The sequence below is a fragment of the Penaeus japonicus genome, unplaced genomic scaffold (genome assembly GCF_977035675.1).
Source record: "Penaeus japonicus unplaced genomic scaffold, GWHDUDI00000001_assembly GWHDUDI00000030, whole genome shotgun sequence".
Taxonomy (NCBI): domain Eukaryota; kingdom Metazoa; phylum Arthropoda; class Malacostraca; order Decapoda; family Penaeidae; genus Penaeus; species Penaeus japonicus.
In genome coordinates, this window is record NW_028234432.1 from 1,133,858 (window position 1) to 1,149,516 (window position 15,659).

A 15,659-nucleotide genomic window follows, 5' to 3' on the forward strand; every position below is an offset into this window, starting at 1 on the left:
TCTAATTACCCACACATAATAAATAAAGGGTGATGTGAAACACGGTAGCTAAAACAGTAACAATATATTATAACTCAAGATGTATATATATATATATATATATATATATATATATATATATATATATATATATATATATATATATATAACATTATTTACAAGGGAGCACAATATATACACGCAATGGGGAGGCTAAGCCTATCGCAAAGCTAACGAGATCTAAGCTTTAAGTATATCGAGAACAATAAGGAAACACTGACAATGCACAGTATATGAATTAAGTCACTAAGGCACTAGAACACAAATCTACCTGGAATCCTTGAGGAGGCGAATTCTATCTTGAAACTTATATATGACCTATTTTGAGGCGAGATACTAGGTCAGTTCGAGGGCTGAACGCTTCTCATTGGGCAGAATCCTGCTCGGCTCGGCCTGTGATTGGCCGACGGTGAATGAGGCAGGATTCGAATGTCCACAGATGATGCCTCTCTCGACCTGGGGGAGGCATAGTGTTATAATTCCTTTCATATAAATTCTGCAACTGTTCATATATATATATATATATATATACATATATATATATATATATATATATATATATATATATATATATATATATATATATATATATATATATATATATCAAGGTCTTAATGGTATATGAACAGTTGCAGAATTTATATGAAAGGAAATATAACACTATGCCTCCCCAGGTCGCGAGAGGCATCATATGTATATATATATATGTATATATATACATATATATATACATATACATGTATACATATATATATACATATACTTATATACATATATATACATATATATATGTATATATATATATATATATATATATATATATATATATATATATATATATATATTTTTTTATTTATATATATACTATATACCCCTTCTATAAGCAAACAAACAAATGAGAGAGTTCGAACTCCCGCCCACGACATAAGTTAGGAATCGGTCAAAAATTGCCCAAAACCAAAACGAAACAAGACACTCATGTAATTCATTCTTCGCAAAACCGAACCATAATCTTTTATGTTTATATAACTGCAATATATATTTATTAAAGCAATAAAATGCAATGTAAGTGTTATATCTATAAAAAACAATATATACATATTACATATATAAACTGTAGTAGAAAATGTCATATCTATGTACTGCAGTTCGAAGCAAGAATAGTTACGAAATACTTATCCTAAGCTGAAAGGTTATATTCTCGAAATGATGTCGGTAACCAATCAGACATATCTCCACATCACAATTCCTAATTTGATCCCCGTCTGTGTGGTCTACACGCTTATATATCCCTGAAGTCATCTGAGCCGTAAGTAATAACGTCATCCACTTCATCAGTTGTTGACCTGACAATAAGAATCCACTTTCCTCCAAGTGGACCACCAACCTTGACAAATAACGGGACTTTTGGCCACAACTTTGAAATCTCGAGCTTGGTCACTTATCCTCGCATGAGATATAAAGAGCCACGATAGATTTTTTTTTGTTTCACTTCTGACGTAGCTCGTAGGTTTGGAGGTCCTTGTCTGGTTTCGATTTAAAAATGTTCTCCTGGGCAATACGTCATTCCATGAACCTTAGATCAGGCATGGTTACCCTTTTATTTTTTGGTTTCTCTTTCCTAACACCGAAAGTATCCTCTAATATACTGATATTTTGAAGTTTTGTAGTAGAAATAAGGATGCAAACAAGAAACAGACTATATATGTTAGGTAATAGTTATTTAGTCACACGGAAGTTCCGAGTGAGGACTGTTGATTGTGCATAGGAAATAAATATAATAATTTAAAATGAAGAAATAAAGAACATATACATTGACAATGTATGTATCAGTAGAAACACATTTTTCGTACTGGATAAGGAAAGGTGTAAAAACTAGTGACTCGTGTGCAATACTGTCCAATAGGGACGTGAGGGTAATACAAGAAACCTCACTGGGTCGCAATGGAAGAAGTTTGAAGAATACAGAAAGAGCTTTGAGCAATGCGGGCAAAAAAAGTGCAAATAGTCAGGAACTACTCGTATGGATGTGCGGTTCTTACTTACAGGGGTTTATGAGTTTTCTGTCGGTGTTACGCTCGCCATATAATTTTAGTGAATATACATCTTGGTAGACACAGTAATCCAATTCGTAAGGTAAAATAACATCTAATTACTAAGCAACACCTCAAGCAGTAATGCAGTCTAGAATCTTTACAAGTGCATGTGGAGCTGGTGAAGAACAGAGCTCATTGCGACAAAATGAAATTGAAAAACACAGCTTGCGTTGTGAAGGTATTTACACTTTTTATAAAAGCTGACGCAATCTCTCTCCGTCTGAGGCACTGATTGGAGGAGGAAGAACGGGGACGACAGAGAGATTAATAACTACCGTGGCAAAAGTATAGGACTTAATTAATATACAACTAAACCATTTACCCATAGTTGACGGGTCGCAACGCAATGCAGTCATGATTGTTCGGTTATTACCATTATCTTTTAAACCCCTTCAACTGTATACCAAATATACAAATGGCGATTCAATACCCGAAGACCTATAGAATCAACCATTATTTGGAAAGCGCCATAGGGCAATATGTTAACACAAGGGGTCCAATGTCCATGGCTGTGAAATAATCATGTGTATTTTTATTACTGATGCTGGATTTAATCATCAGTATCGGGGTTGCGTCGTTTTTTTTTAATCATAATTATGATTACTTTTGAGTTTTAGAAAAGGCGTCATATATGAATACTATTTATAACTAAATACATAATCTTCATTCTGCCTCAATATCCTTCCTACCCAAAGGTGGAGATTTAAGCCTGACTTTGCATATGAAATTTGCATATGTAAACAACTACACCCTTTAAAATCTATAGGAGTAAAATTTTATGAGAATATAAGAAAAATAGATTTCAAAGTAATAAGTGGGTTTCAATTCGTACGAGCCGTTAGCTGACGTGGCAATTTTGTGTTATGGATCTATTTCTTGTAGTAGGTCGGACCGCGTCCCTATTTCTCTCAAAATATACTTATCATGCATATATCATCGTGATATTACTTTAGATTGCTAAAGACAGTATTTCGTGAATGTATAATTTCCAAAAGTTTATTGGATTAATAGTATGTGACTGCGTTACTAGCTTACTTGAACTAGCAAGATCATGTGGATAAAAGGGTATAAATGAGACTGAATAGTTTCACAACACAAGATATGTAATTTACGCGTTTCGGGTTACCCCGTCTTCAGAATTACATTCTACATCAAGCTTACATGAGCATATATATATATATATATATATATATATATATATATATATATATATATATATATATATATATATTATATATATATTATTCAAGAGCTGATTTAATCCTTCATGGATCACTTTGGCCCGCTTCCACTCCGGTAGATGTCCCGCTTCATCTACGTGTACCACCATGGCGTTGGATGTTCTGTGGTGTCGGACGTCGGCTCGATGTTCACTGATCCTGGTGCTGAATCCACGTCCTGTTTCACCACAATATGCTTTCTCGCATTCGGTGCATGGTATGATGTATAAGGCGCTGTCAGGATTCTTTGGGGAGGGCTTACTGTCACGTATTAGGTCACCCATTTTAGCACCAGAAGTGTTGGCGATCTTGATGGAGCTTCCGAAATGTCTATTAATCGCCTCGGAGATGTTGCATTGAGGTAGCACTAGGTAGCACTAGGAACTTTGGAGGAGAGGAGGGTTCGGTTTTTGACCTAATTATAATGAACTCCGCCTTCTTTCGGAGTTTCAGAAGAAATCCCCTAGGGTATTTGTCTTTCATAAATGCATCAATGATATACTTTATTTCATCGTGTGGGAATTCAGGGCTGCGCATCCTCAAAGCCCTGAGAAAGAATCCTATAACAACTCCTGATTTAGTTTTATTGCTGTGTGTGGAGTATTAGTGTATGAAATCATCTTTATTCGGTGGCTTTCTGTATACTGAAAAACGTAGGTCTTTATCGCCCCGATGGATCACAGAATCGAGAAAAGGTAGCTTCTGACATTCCTCTTCCTCTATGGTAAACTGGATCTTGTAGTGCACGGCATTCAGTTGCGTAAGCGTTTGATGTAAGCACGATCTCCTAGGGACGATTACCAGGACGTCATCTACGTATCGAAGCCAAGTCGAACGTCTGCCGATTGTGTTCATGTAGTGGTCCTTTTCTAAACATTTGTGAAGAAGGATTTGACGTCAAAACTAGCCAGCTTTTTATTTTTGCACCGAGGTTCTTGGAGTCGTTTGATGAGGTGGGAATCACTGATAATTCCCATGGCGCCTGAGAGGGGTTTAGCCAGACATTTAGCCAAACGATGGGGAGCGCTGCCAATGCCAGAGGTAATAGGTCTCATCGGTACACCCGGCTTGTGTATCTTCGGGAGCCCCTCATGGAAGGAGGCGCTTTCCTTGGGCCGAGCGGAGGAGTACGTCCCTTGCCTTCTTCTTGAAACGGTCAGCTTCCCTTTTCGCCTCGCCTCTCGTCGCTTTCCTGTAAGTTGAAATATCACCAAGTAAACTTCATTTTATGTGTGTAGTCATTTATGTCCATAATAACAATACCCCCACCTTTATCAGCCTGAGTGATAATGACGTCCTTATCAGCTCCGAGACCTTTAAGGGCGGTGACGTATCTGCGTGGGATCGCTGGGGGACGTGAAGACTTCTCTGCCATGCAGCATGCAGTAATCCCTTGGATAAATCCTTTGTCAACATCCCTGTCGGTCCAACGGTGATTCAAGATAACGTAATCCATAAAATCTTCGTTGTCCTGCCCGGTGCTAAACTTGAGGCCTAGAGAGAGTTTTTTTCGGTTTGCGTAAGGCGTCTGCTTGACATGTTTAACTCGCTGAGCCTCGCCTTCCTGTTGTAGTTGGAGGATCAGCTCAATGGGCAGGTGGTCACCCTCGAGTTCGTTCCTGAGCTCATAGAATCGATGTCGTTAGTTTCCGTTAAAATCTCACTGTTTAGATACTTATGCAAATAACACTGGCGAGGCTTTTTGTAGTATTTCCGTTCGTTGTAAATCTAAACACCGATAGAAAGTTTATGGATTACTGTCTCTGAAAGTTTTATACAAGTTCTCTAATTCCAGTTTTGAATTGTTATTACAGTATGCGATATTTGTTAAGGATTCGCATAACTGATATAGGATTATGGATTGCATATGTATTTTGCAAAAGACGATAGATTGAGGCATTTTTGTCATCTTGAACTTTTTATTTCTTTACAATTTCTGTTCGCAATATGGACGGCGAGCATTCGTTTCCGTTCTATACACACATCGTTGTATTTAAGCTTCGTAACCTATGCAAATGTTTCACCCGGTCTATTCACAAGCAGATATTCCTGCGATTCCCCACCTTTACACACTGGAGGAACCCCTGTAATATTTTCTTTCACTTTTCACAGAACCCTTATATATAGTAGACTAGTGTATATACATATACATATTTTTTTCTTTTTCTTAAGGAGAAGATCCTGAGCAACATGATTCATATGAAATCTGCAATTGCATCACATGAGAGTTTACACTAAAAAGTCAATAACGTTCAGACTTAGCTGCAGTGTGACACTGGTTTCTTTGTGTATCTGAGAAATTCTTGCCTGAATTCTATGCATTTGCTCTCATTACTGTAAATAATTCAAAACTTGGATATCATCTAACAAATCTACAATCTTCACAGGTCACGGAAGTCACGAGTCCTCCAGCATGTGATTTCTGTTTCCACTAGCAATGCTGTTGCATCGTTACATTCATGAAAATATCTATATATCTATAAAACTCTCTCTCTATTTATGTATATTCATATCTCTCTCTCTCTCTCTATATATATATATATATATACACACATTTCCATCCATCTATCTGTATTTTGCATTAACATATGCATCTATATACTATATACCTATGTCTGTATCTACTGTATATTTTCATTTGTTGCGAGAGTTGCAAGCCTCGAGGCGACGGAGCACAGTGGGAATCTCTCCCAGAATGGACGTAGATGAATCGTTCTGGATTCGGTGGCGAGGCTGACAGTCACTTGTTTTTTTTTCCCTTTTCTATATGGCTTTATGTCTAGCACAAGGATTCGGTATATTTATAGAATCACCAAGAACTAATATTCATTAAAGTGCATGGAGCGTTTTTAAAACTTGTGTTATTTTTCCGAGCATGAAAAACGAAAAATAAACTTGGATATTATTCAGCCCAGCCGTGGCTCTGTGCAGAAATCCTACAACAAACCCGCAGGTAAAAGGAAAATATGAAGGAACATTTTACTAGTTTATTAAAACCAGAACAAAACACCCCCCCTTTTTTTAGGGGGGCCAAATAAACTCGGATAATTATTCAACAATTTCTAAAATATCAAATTCAAAAACAATAACTCTGAGACAACCTTAATAGCAATATGTTATTTTCTATTTTTTGGAAAGTTATCTTGCTTTTTCGCGGACCTTAATTTTCGGTACAAGATATAAGTTAATTGATTCACTCACACGTGCGAGATTCCGATTATAATAAAAAGTGTATTTGTATATATTAGTTCATATTCATAGCTATCACTATCCTCATCACAGTCGACACATGACCCTCTACATCAAAGCCGCATAGACGGGGAGATGAAGGCAATCCATCTATTTATTCACCGATCATCACCCAACAGTCAAATCGCCATCCGACTCATCAACCCAACTCGCAACCCAACCCATCCATCCATCCATCCATCCACCCATCCATCCATCCATCAATCAATCAACCACCCAACCAGCAAGAGTGAAGTCAATCCCGCCAACCGGATGACAACTCGCGACTTAATACCGACGCTAAACGCACACAAAGTGGCATCCGGAGAGCGCAAAGTTTGGAATCAATTTGCCAGCCAATTATGTGGCTTCTCGGAGGTCTTCTCGGGCCCCCCCCCTCCCTACCCCGCCTATCTACCCCTCGCTAGCGCTCTCTCTTTTTCTCTTTCTCTTTCTCTTTCTCCTTGTTTGTCTCTCGCATGAGCCCTCGGAGGGAGGGGGAAAGTGGAGAGAGTTTGATGGGGAAAAGGTGGAGAGGGAGGAAGGGGGAAAGAGTGGAGAGGGAGGGAGGGGGGAAGGGAGGAGAGGGAGGAGAGGGAGGAGAGGGAGGAAGAGGGAGAAGGGTGGAGTAAAAGGTGGAGAGGGTGAGAGGGAAGAAGGGGGAAGGGTGGGGAGGGAGGAAGGGAGGAAAGGGTGGAGAGGGAGGAAGGGGGGAAAGGGTGGAGTGGGAGGAAGGGGGGAAAGGGTGGAGAGGGAGGAAGGGGGGAAAAGTGGAGAGAGTGGGAGGGGGAAAAAGATGGAGAGGGAGGAAGGGGGGAAAGGTGGAGAGAGTGGGAGGGGGAAAGGGGGAGAGGGGGAAGGGGGAAGAAGGTGGAGGGGGAGGGAGGGAAGGGGGGAAAGGGTGGAGTGGGAGGAAGGGGGGAAAGGAGAGAGAGGAAGGGGGAAAGGTGAGAGTGGAGGAGAGAGAGGAAGGGGAAAGTGGAGAGTGGAGGGAGAGAGAGAGAGAGAGAGAGAGAGAGAGAGAGAGAGAGAGAGAGAGAGAGAGAGAGAGAGAGAGAGAGAGAAAGGGTGGAGGGCAGAGAGGCAGCGAGAGGAAGAGGTGAGGAGAGGCAAAAGGGAGTGGAGAGTACGAGACGAGGGAAACTGAAATTGCGATTTCGAAAAAGAAAGGGAAAGTAAAAGGAATACCGGCTATCTGAAGAAAATAGACAATAGAGGGAGAAGGTGAATAAAAAAAAAAAAAAATGTCGGAAAGTAAGAGTAAAAGATTCAGTAGTAAGGACTCAAAGCACATAGTTGTGCGCGAAAGACTAGCAAAATAAAGTCGGAATGCAACACAGCATGAGCACCTCCGCAGCACACCCCTTGGGTCATGGCGCTAACAGCCCTGGCGAAAACACTGCGCCCTCGCTCTTTCAGCCTCAGTTCTGGTGGGCTCTCATGCCGTGGCGCTCGTCTGCGTGGAACGTGAAGGCCAGATAATCGGCCAGGGGCGTGGTGGGCGTGGGCTGGGGTGTGGGGGTGGAGGTGGGGGTGAGGCTCGGGGGCGTCCTCTTCCTGGGCGAGTTGTACTCCTGGTAGAGCGACCGCGGCGGCGACTCGTAGTCGTCGACGAACTTCTTGGTAACCGTCTTGGAGGTGGTGCGACGGACGCAGTAAATGCACGCCAGCAGCACCAGCAGGTAGATCGCCGACAGGAGGCCGAGGAAGATGTAGAAGGTTCGGGGTTGGACGCACTCGCCGAGAAAGAAGGACGACCTCCCGTCCGACTGCCTGTTCGGTTGCTCCCCCACTTCGCCCGTCAAGATCATGGCAAGCATCTCTGAAAGCGGTAGGAGGGGCTAAGCATCATCGCAGTCATTATGAATGATTAGTCTCATGAATTAATACTACTATTCTGATGTCTATGGATGATCTGAAAAAAAAAAAACTATTTCCGAATTCGGTCTATCTAGCAATCACCGAAAACAACTTGCTTTCTGCTTCACTGAAACCGGGGTATTCCAAGTAAGATGTTAATTGATCCCCCACTGGGATGATCAGATTATTCATTGCCATAAAGATAATTACTATAAAACTTGAATCCAACTACATGATAATTCGCCAGATGATATCTTCAAAAGGATTTATTCTGGGTCGCTGCGATATACATCACACGGATCATAATTCACAACCTTTATATTTGGAACAGAATACGCTTACCATCAAGCAGTGTCACACTTAACATTCACACACGCACGCTCACATACACACACAGACACGCAAAGACACACGCACATATACATACCGACACAGACATACAGACACATACATACAAACACAGACAGACAGACAGACAGACAGACAGACAGACGGATACACAGACTGAGACGAAAGCTACCTTGGCTCGGCTCGTCAGGCAAGCCTCCCACTTGGAACACCTTCCCGAGCGTGACCGCCTTCTCGAAGAGGGGGACCGGGGGGCGCTTCCCCCGACCCAGGTTGATGTCGGAGCGAACGCACGCCGGCCGCTCGGCGCACTCGCCACCGCAAAGCTGTTGAAAGGTATCAAGGGTAAAACTAAGTCATGCTTATAATGATAGAAAAGTACGCTGTCATTTCATTGTGTGTGTGTAACTGGATGTAGAATTATTTATCTTTTGTGTATTCGTCTATCTAAAAGGAGTCTGAATGTAGCTAAAAGTAGGCCTGTCCTCTGACAAATGCGGAAGCTATGTTCGCCCTTTCGCCACTGCCCATCTTGCCTCGTCGCTCACACACAGGAGATCGAAATGGCTGGCTTGTGGTCGCTCACCTGTACTTACCTTTGTTGAAGCCCCTCCTAGGTTCACAGCTAAGCTCACAACACGAATTTATCCTGGCTATTCCTCTCGCTGGGTCGGTTTAAGAATGCGTATGTATTTAATAAGGAAGATTTTGGTTAATCTTAATCTAATATAAAACTGTGCAATGATAAAGTGCTTCAGTGCATTCTGGTTCCAGTATTTTATTTCATGTTATTTTAGGCGCCTACAGGTGTTAATTACTAGCATTCGCAGATACCGAAGCACAAGACAATTCGATTCACTGACCTTGACGTTGCAGATAACAGTCATGGTCTGCGGCTCGATCTTGGTGTTGAAAGCAGTCATGGTTGCGAATTGCGTGACCTTCCTGACGGTGTGCTCGCCGAAGGTGTCGTCGTGGACCACGCCCAGCACCTCTCGGAACTCGCCCATCACTCTGGAGGCGCTGCAGCCGTCCTGCAGACCACCAGAATAAACAGCCCTTTAGTCTCCATTCCAATTCAGGATGTATGCCGTATCTGAGCCATTCCGTAGAATTAGGGAAGGAGGCGTTTATTCCGTTTTAAAAATGTATACAATCTATATTATTTAGATCTTCATTGCATCTTACATCCAGTATCGCATGTCATGCGTCTCATTAGTATTTTAGAACGCCCAATAAGGGTTGCACGACAATATTTCAAACAGCTAAATGGAATGTTTTTAGCGCAACGTCCATTTCGCATAACGTCCCATTTCACATTTCGTGGTTGCTAAGTAGCACATGGCGGTATTTAACAGGCCATATAGAACCCACTTTCTCGGTCTGCTAATAACACCAAAACATGACAACTATAATAACGAGAAAAGGCTCAGCTTTTTCTCAGCAGCTCTTACCGGGACTAAACGTGGAATCTAAAGTAAAAGCTTAATCAAGGGAGAGATGTCTGGAATCTAATTGGTCTAGCCCATCTTACCACTGCAAGGAAATGTTCATGATCATAGCAAGTCTCGCGATTGCCTTTCCAGCTTAATCAAGATTAAGCCTTTTCCACTTTACCGAGAGGGAAATTTTGAAAAGCAGGCAGTCCAATTTTCATAACGACTACAACAAGAATCTCAAAGTCGCATTTCCTCAAGAGAAATTTCGAGAAGTAGGCTGCCCAACCTGCACCAGGATGACTGCACTGCCGTCTTCGCTCCGGCCTTCGCACTGGCTCACGTGCAGGTCAAGGGTGATGTCCCGGGTGAGCACGCTGATCACCAGGCTCATCCTCGAGCCCAGCGCCTGGCGCGACGTCACGGGGACGCCCTCCATCTCGTCACCTGCGGAGGATGAGGGGAAAGGGCGCGTCTTGGCAGATGGAGGAAAAGGAGAGAAGAGAAAGAAGAAGAAAAAAGACAAGGATAAACAAAAGTAGAAGAATGGTAACAGCAAGAGACGGAGATGTAGAATTAAGATTAAGCAAGAGAATGGAGAGAAGGGGAGGAGGAGGAGGAGGAGGAGGAGGAGGAGGAGGAGGAGGAGGTAGTGACAGAGTATGAGAGGTGACAAGAGAAAAAGGATTCAGTAGCTATTTTTGCATGAGAGTAAATCCTCAAGTGACGGTTGATCAATTGCCATGAAAGAAAACGTCGACTTCCCAACCAATAAGGATCGAAAGAAAAGTTGAAAAATTCACCGTGCATGATATTCATTGTGGTCTTGGCGGTGTTGGAGACCCCTTCCTCATGCTCCGCCTTCTGCCCTGCATCGTCGCCGCCCTTCTTGGCGCCCCCGGAGGCCCCGTAGGCTTTGAGGAGAGTGGAGTGGTCCAGCGAAACCATGCTGGAGGAACCCTTCTTCAGGCACGAAACGTCAACTGCGCAGGTCTTGGAGCCCATCTAGATTTATGAAAGGGTAGATAAATATGTAAAAAATGAGACCAGTGCTGTGTTACACGACACTTAAATTCTTTGCACTAGCAATGTTATGTGGTAATAATAACGGCCTACTAATATCATATTTCATCATCATCAATAGAAGTTGGATTAGACAGTAACAAGACGCCGAAGAGTCGCTACTTATCAACAGGGAAAAGGTGCATCATGACTTATACCCTTTAAATTCCATAGCACTGGCACTGCCCACTGACAGGACCACACCGACGACTTTTAATAACGTTTGCCAATCGAGATTTCGTATAAAACTAATTTTGCTCTTCTGCAGAGCACACACTACAAATATTGTTTAAATTTATAATATAGGATATGTTATTTCTATTAATTAAGAGTTACTTGCTAATCAATTCGAAAGTAAGAACCGATTAAGCCCGATTAATTATGCTGTAAAACAAGGAGATTTAGTATACAGCTTTGTTAGTCACATCGATAAAAAATAAAGATCAGAGCAAGTATATCTCAGTGGTCTTATCCAAAAGAAGTAATTGACTATCTAGTCAGACCTAGACTCGGCCCTGATAGCCGAGTCTTGAAACCTGGGCGTGAGTCACTCTAGCTAATCAGCCACCGAAAATGGGTGTATTTACATTCACACTTCCCCGGTCAAGTTGAAATCGGAAGCATGAAGCCTGATAGTATATATTATATTTTCTCCCTAACGATTTTAGGTCTAAACGAAGAAATTAAAAAGGTACCAATAATGCAGTCATTAAAGAATACAGCTAAACCATCTATGTATGCTGTTTATCTTCAGTCTCAAAAGAGCGTTTAAATATTGATCTATTGTTTCAATGTAAATGCTTGTTTTGTAAAATCTACACACACTTTCAATAAAAACACGTGTTTTTTTATTGATACTACACTTGCTTGATATAATTTTGTATAATTCTACAGTAATACGTAATCAATATCCATTGCTTCCCCTCAAAGATGGAGACAACTCTTGCTTACCTCACAACCCAATTTTGGGTCAGACCAAAAGGGTGATAATCCCTGAAACGGGTCTTGTTAAATAAAGCCCAGTTCTCACTAGCCAGAGGAGGAGTAGGAGGAGTAGGAGGAGTAGGAGTAGGAGTAGTAGGAGTAGTAGGAGTAGTAGGAGTAGTAGGAGTAGTAGTAGTAGTAGTAGTAGTAGTAGTAGGAGTAGTAGTAGGAGTAGTAGTAGGAGTAGTAGTAGGAGTAGTAGTAGGAGTAGTAGTAGGAGTAGGAGTAGGAGTAGGAGTAGGAGTAGGAGTAGGAGTAGGAGTAGGAGTAGTAGTAGGAGTAGGAGTAGGAGTAGTAGTAGGAGGAGGAAAAGGAGGAAGAAGAGACGGAGGCGGCCCCGAGTCGCCTGTCCAGCCTCCCGTCGTGGTTACATTACAGTTACTCCACCAGGCATAGCTGGTCAAGGCGAACTTCAAACCGTTTTAATAGTATCGTGACCAGATAATTGCTGGATCTTGGTGCTATAGTCAGATAGGAATAGTGGAAGCTTGGCTTAAGAGTACCTCTGGCCGCTCAGCCACTCTTGATTTCGTTACATCCTACGTGATTGGTCTGAATTTTTCTCAGAAGACAGTGGTCATGTCAGCTCTGTTCCCTTTGTATCGATTTCAATCTTGTATTCATGTAGATAGTCATTCGTAAATACAAAACTCGTTTTTGTCGTATTTCTTGTTTAAGGAAGAAAAAGTGGATTTAACATGCCTTCCTCTTTCTCCAACCTCTTCTTTGAGTCCCGTAAAATTTAAAAGGGTAATATTCAAACATTTAAAATATCAAAATATGAATAAAATCTGCAAGATGTAGTGGTTTTCATATCAATATCATTAAAAGATTCATATATTAACATAATTTCTCCTTCGATGTGGAGTAAAAGCCCTTTTAAAAAAATTGGGGATCTCGAAAGTTCCTGTCAAAGGATGTACAAAATGCATATATGACTCAACATTGCAAGATTTAGCATACGTTGCTTGTTGCAATTGATGCATCTACAAGAATAATCATAGATGCTAAGCTGAAATTAATAGTTTATTAAATGTGGATTTACTGTTTTGTGAAAGGGAAATGGATGCAGATGTATCGGTGTAACTATCTTTCCCTCTCCCTCCGTTTCTTCGTCTCTCTCTCTCTCTCTCTCTCGCTCTAAGCAATGGATTAAATGAACACTCCTGGTGAACGCAACAAGCGCTCTTTCCTTCTTTGTTAGTACAGCCTATAGTACAGACTATAGCGACTTCCGCATAACAGATTTAACAAGGATTATATATGTAATAATAACTACAGACATTTTAACATTTCGATATTTGCCTTTTGACATTTCGCATCCATTGTCGACCATCGCCATATTTCGTCTGTGTGAGGTGTTCCTACCTTGATAACAAGGGTCATATGGTCTTTGGTGGGCAATGAAGGCAGGTGCCGCCCCTTGTCCTCTGAACTGGTACCGTTGATGCTCGCCCTGACCTTGGTGTGCAAAAGCAACCCTACTGGTCAAGTCACCCGTGATTGCCTGAGGTGTGTGGAAGAGCTGAGGACCCACGAAGCTGGAACAACGAAGGTACAGAAATGGAGCGGTCTTCGCGCTCTTAAGTGTCTTCCAAACAAGATGTTGCTTCGATTGGCAATCATAGACAACGAGGCAAGAATTTGGACGATAACTAAGAAAAAAAAGTGGAGAACTGCGGACCAATATCTCTATTGGAAATCCCAGGCAATGTTCTCGAGATAGTGAACCAAAGGTTGCGAAACCACTTGAAAATATACTGTCTGGAAAATCACAGATGACATAACTTTAGACCAAGTAAAGGAACATCATGGCAATCAGTTAAAAAATAAGTAACCAATGCCATGGTGTATTGGAACCTAGTGAATGTGGTCCAAAGGGAGGATAGCAAATGGGCTCAACCTTCCAGCGCCCTTCACCATGTATTATGTATTTTTCTTAATGATTAGAAGTGCTAGAATAGTAGTAGGTGGTAAAGTAGGTGGTAAAGTAGGTGGAACAATTCCCTTTACCAACGCAGTCCCACAAGGGAGCTACTTCTCACCCACACTATTTATAATTAATACAGATCTGCCTTACCATCACACGGCAGCAGTCGCTATCTGTATGCCGATGGCAACACAAATATAGTCACATATTAGTATCAGCCAGGTGATGGCAACAAAGGGCAACATGAGCGCCTTGAGGCAATTAACCGCTACAAAAGACAGTGGAAGATTTCAGTGAACATGAGAAAGTTCCAAGTAATTCCTGAGGCCAAATTCAAGATGTCGGATCTGATAGGAACACATCGACTTTTGCGACAGAGGAAAGATATCAGGACTAACAATAAGCAGAAGTGAAATAACACAAAAAGCAAGGCATGAGCTTACCCAGATCAGAAGGTTTCACACTCTGAATCCTGAATTCAAGCTCTACATCTTTTATGCCCTAGTGCAGCCCATTATAAATCACCCGCCAGTGCCTACCCATACATTTTCAAAAATGCATATGTGATGAAGCTACAGGCTGTTCAGAACCAATCAGGCAAATGGATTCTGAAGATCACATTCCCGCAGGTAGTCACCACACAAGAGATCCACACAAGGCTAATGATCGAGTTTATTAAGAAAAGGCTCCGCAAGTAAGCAACATGAACTTGGAGAAAAAAAACTCAAGATAATGATAGGGATCTCAATAATCGCCTGAACTCTCGTCCAGAAGCCACAATGCCTGATGGCCCAAAGTCCTCACCAGGATTGACGAAAATGAGGAAGTTGGGGCAATCTCTACGGCCTCAGGCAGAGGAGACCGATGAAGCGGTAAGGAGGCCAAAGCACAAGAGGAGATGAAACAAAGACTAACCAGATATGAATATAGAATAATAGAAAGATGTCAAGCAGAACAGAAATCAAACAAGACAGAACTTTGGCAGAGCGCTGAAAAAAAAAAATCATTATATATAGTATGCTTGGTGTTCTGGTGTCTGGTTGCCCCTCGAAGGTTGACTTGGGGCTCAGTCGGGTCCTCAGAGCCCCCATGCATGCAACTTTTCCTACACCTTTCTCCTAGTCTGGAAACTATCCTTTCTCCAGTCTCTCTTCTATCATTTCATTTCGGTGCACACTTCTTTTCCAATGTGTCTGTGATTTTAAACCAAACCTATTTTAGTGAATATTGCAGTGATTATGATAATTAATGACGGTAATATCCATCATCGATCCATAAGTATGACTTACTTGGAAAAAAAAAAATATAGGAAAAACTAAAAAAGTCAAGAAAAATAGAGATCCACGTTCCCGTAACCCAGACCCCGGCAAAATTTCTTACAATTAACACGTTCACATCACCTGTATCCAGCGGGTCAAGAAAAAATAAACCGCTAATTAAAGTATTCTATTTTTGT

The 15,659-nt window shown here is 41.6% G+C and overlaps 1 protein-coding gene across 1 annotated transcript; it reads right to left on the minus strand.

The window, feature by feature from the left end:
- Positions 1 to 7,633: 7,633 nt before the first annotated feature.
- Positions 7,634 to 11,232, minus strand: LOC122264813 (uncharacterized). Its single transcript, XM_086554601.1, has 5 exons — positions 11,031 to 11,232; positions 10,517 to 10,674; positions 9,655 to 9,825; positions 8,964 to 9,117; positions 7,634 to 8,405 (listed from the first exon to the last, which is right to left on the minus strand). Exons 1-5 carry the CDS (start codon positions 11,230 to 11,232, stop codon positions 8,005 to 8,007), a joined length of 1,086 nt encoding a protein of 361 aa, XP_086410727.1. The 3' UTR covers positions 7,634 to 8,004.
- Between the last annotated feature and the right edge of the window lie 4,427 nt (positions 11,233 to 15,659).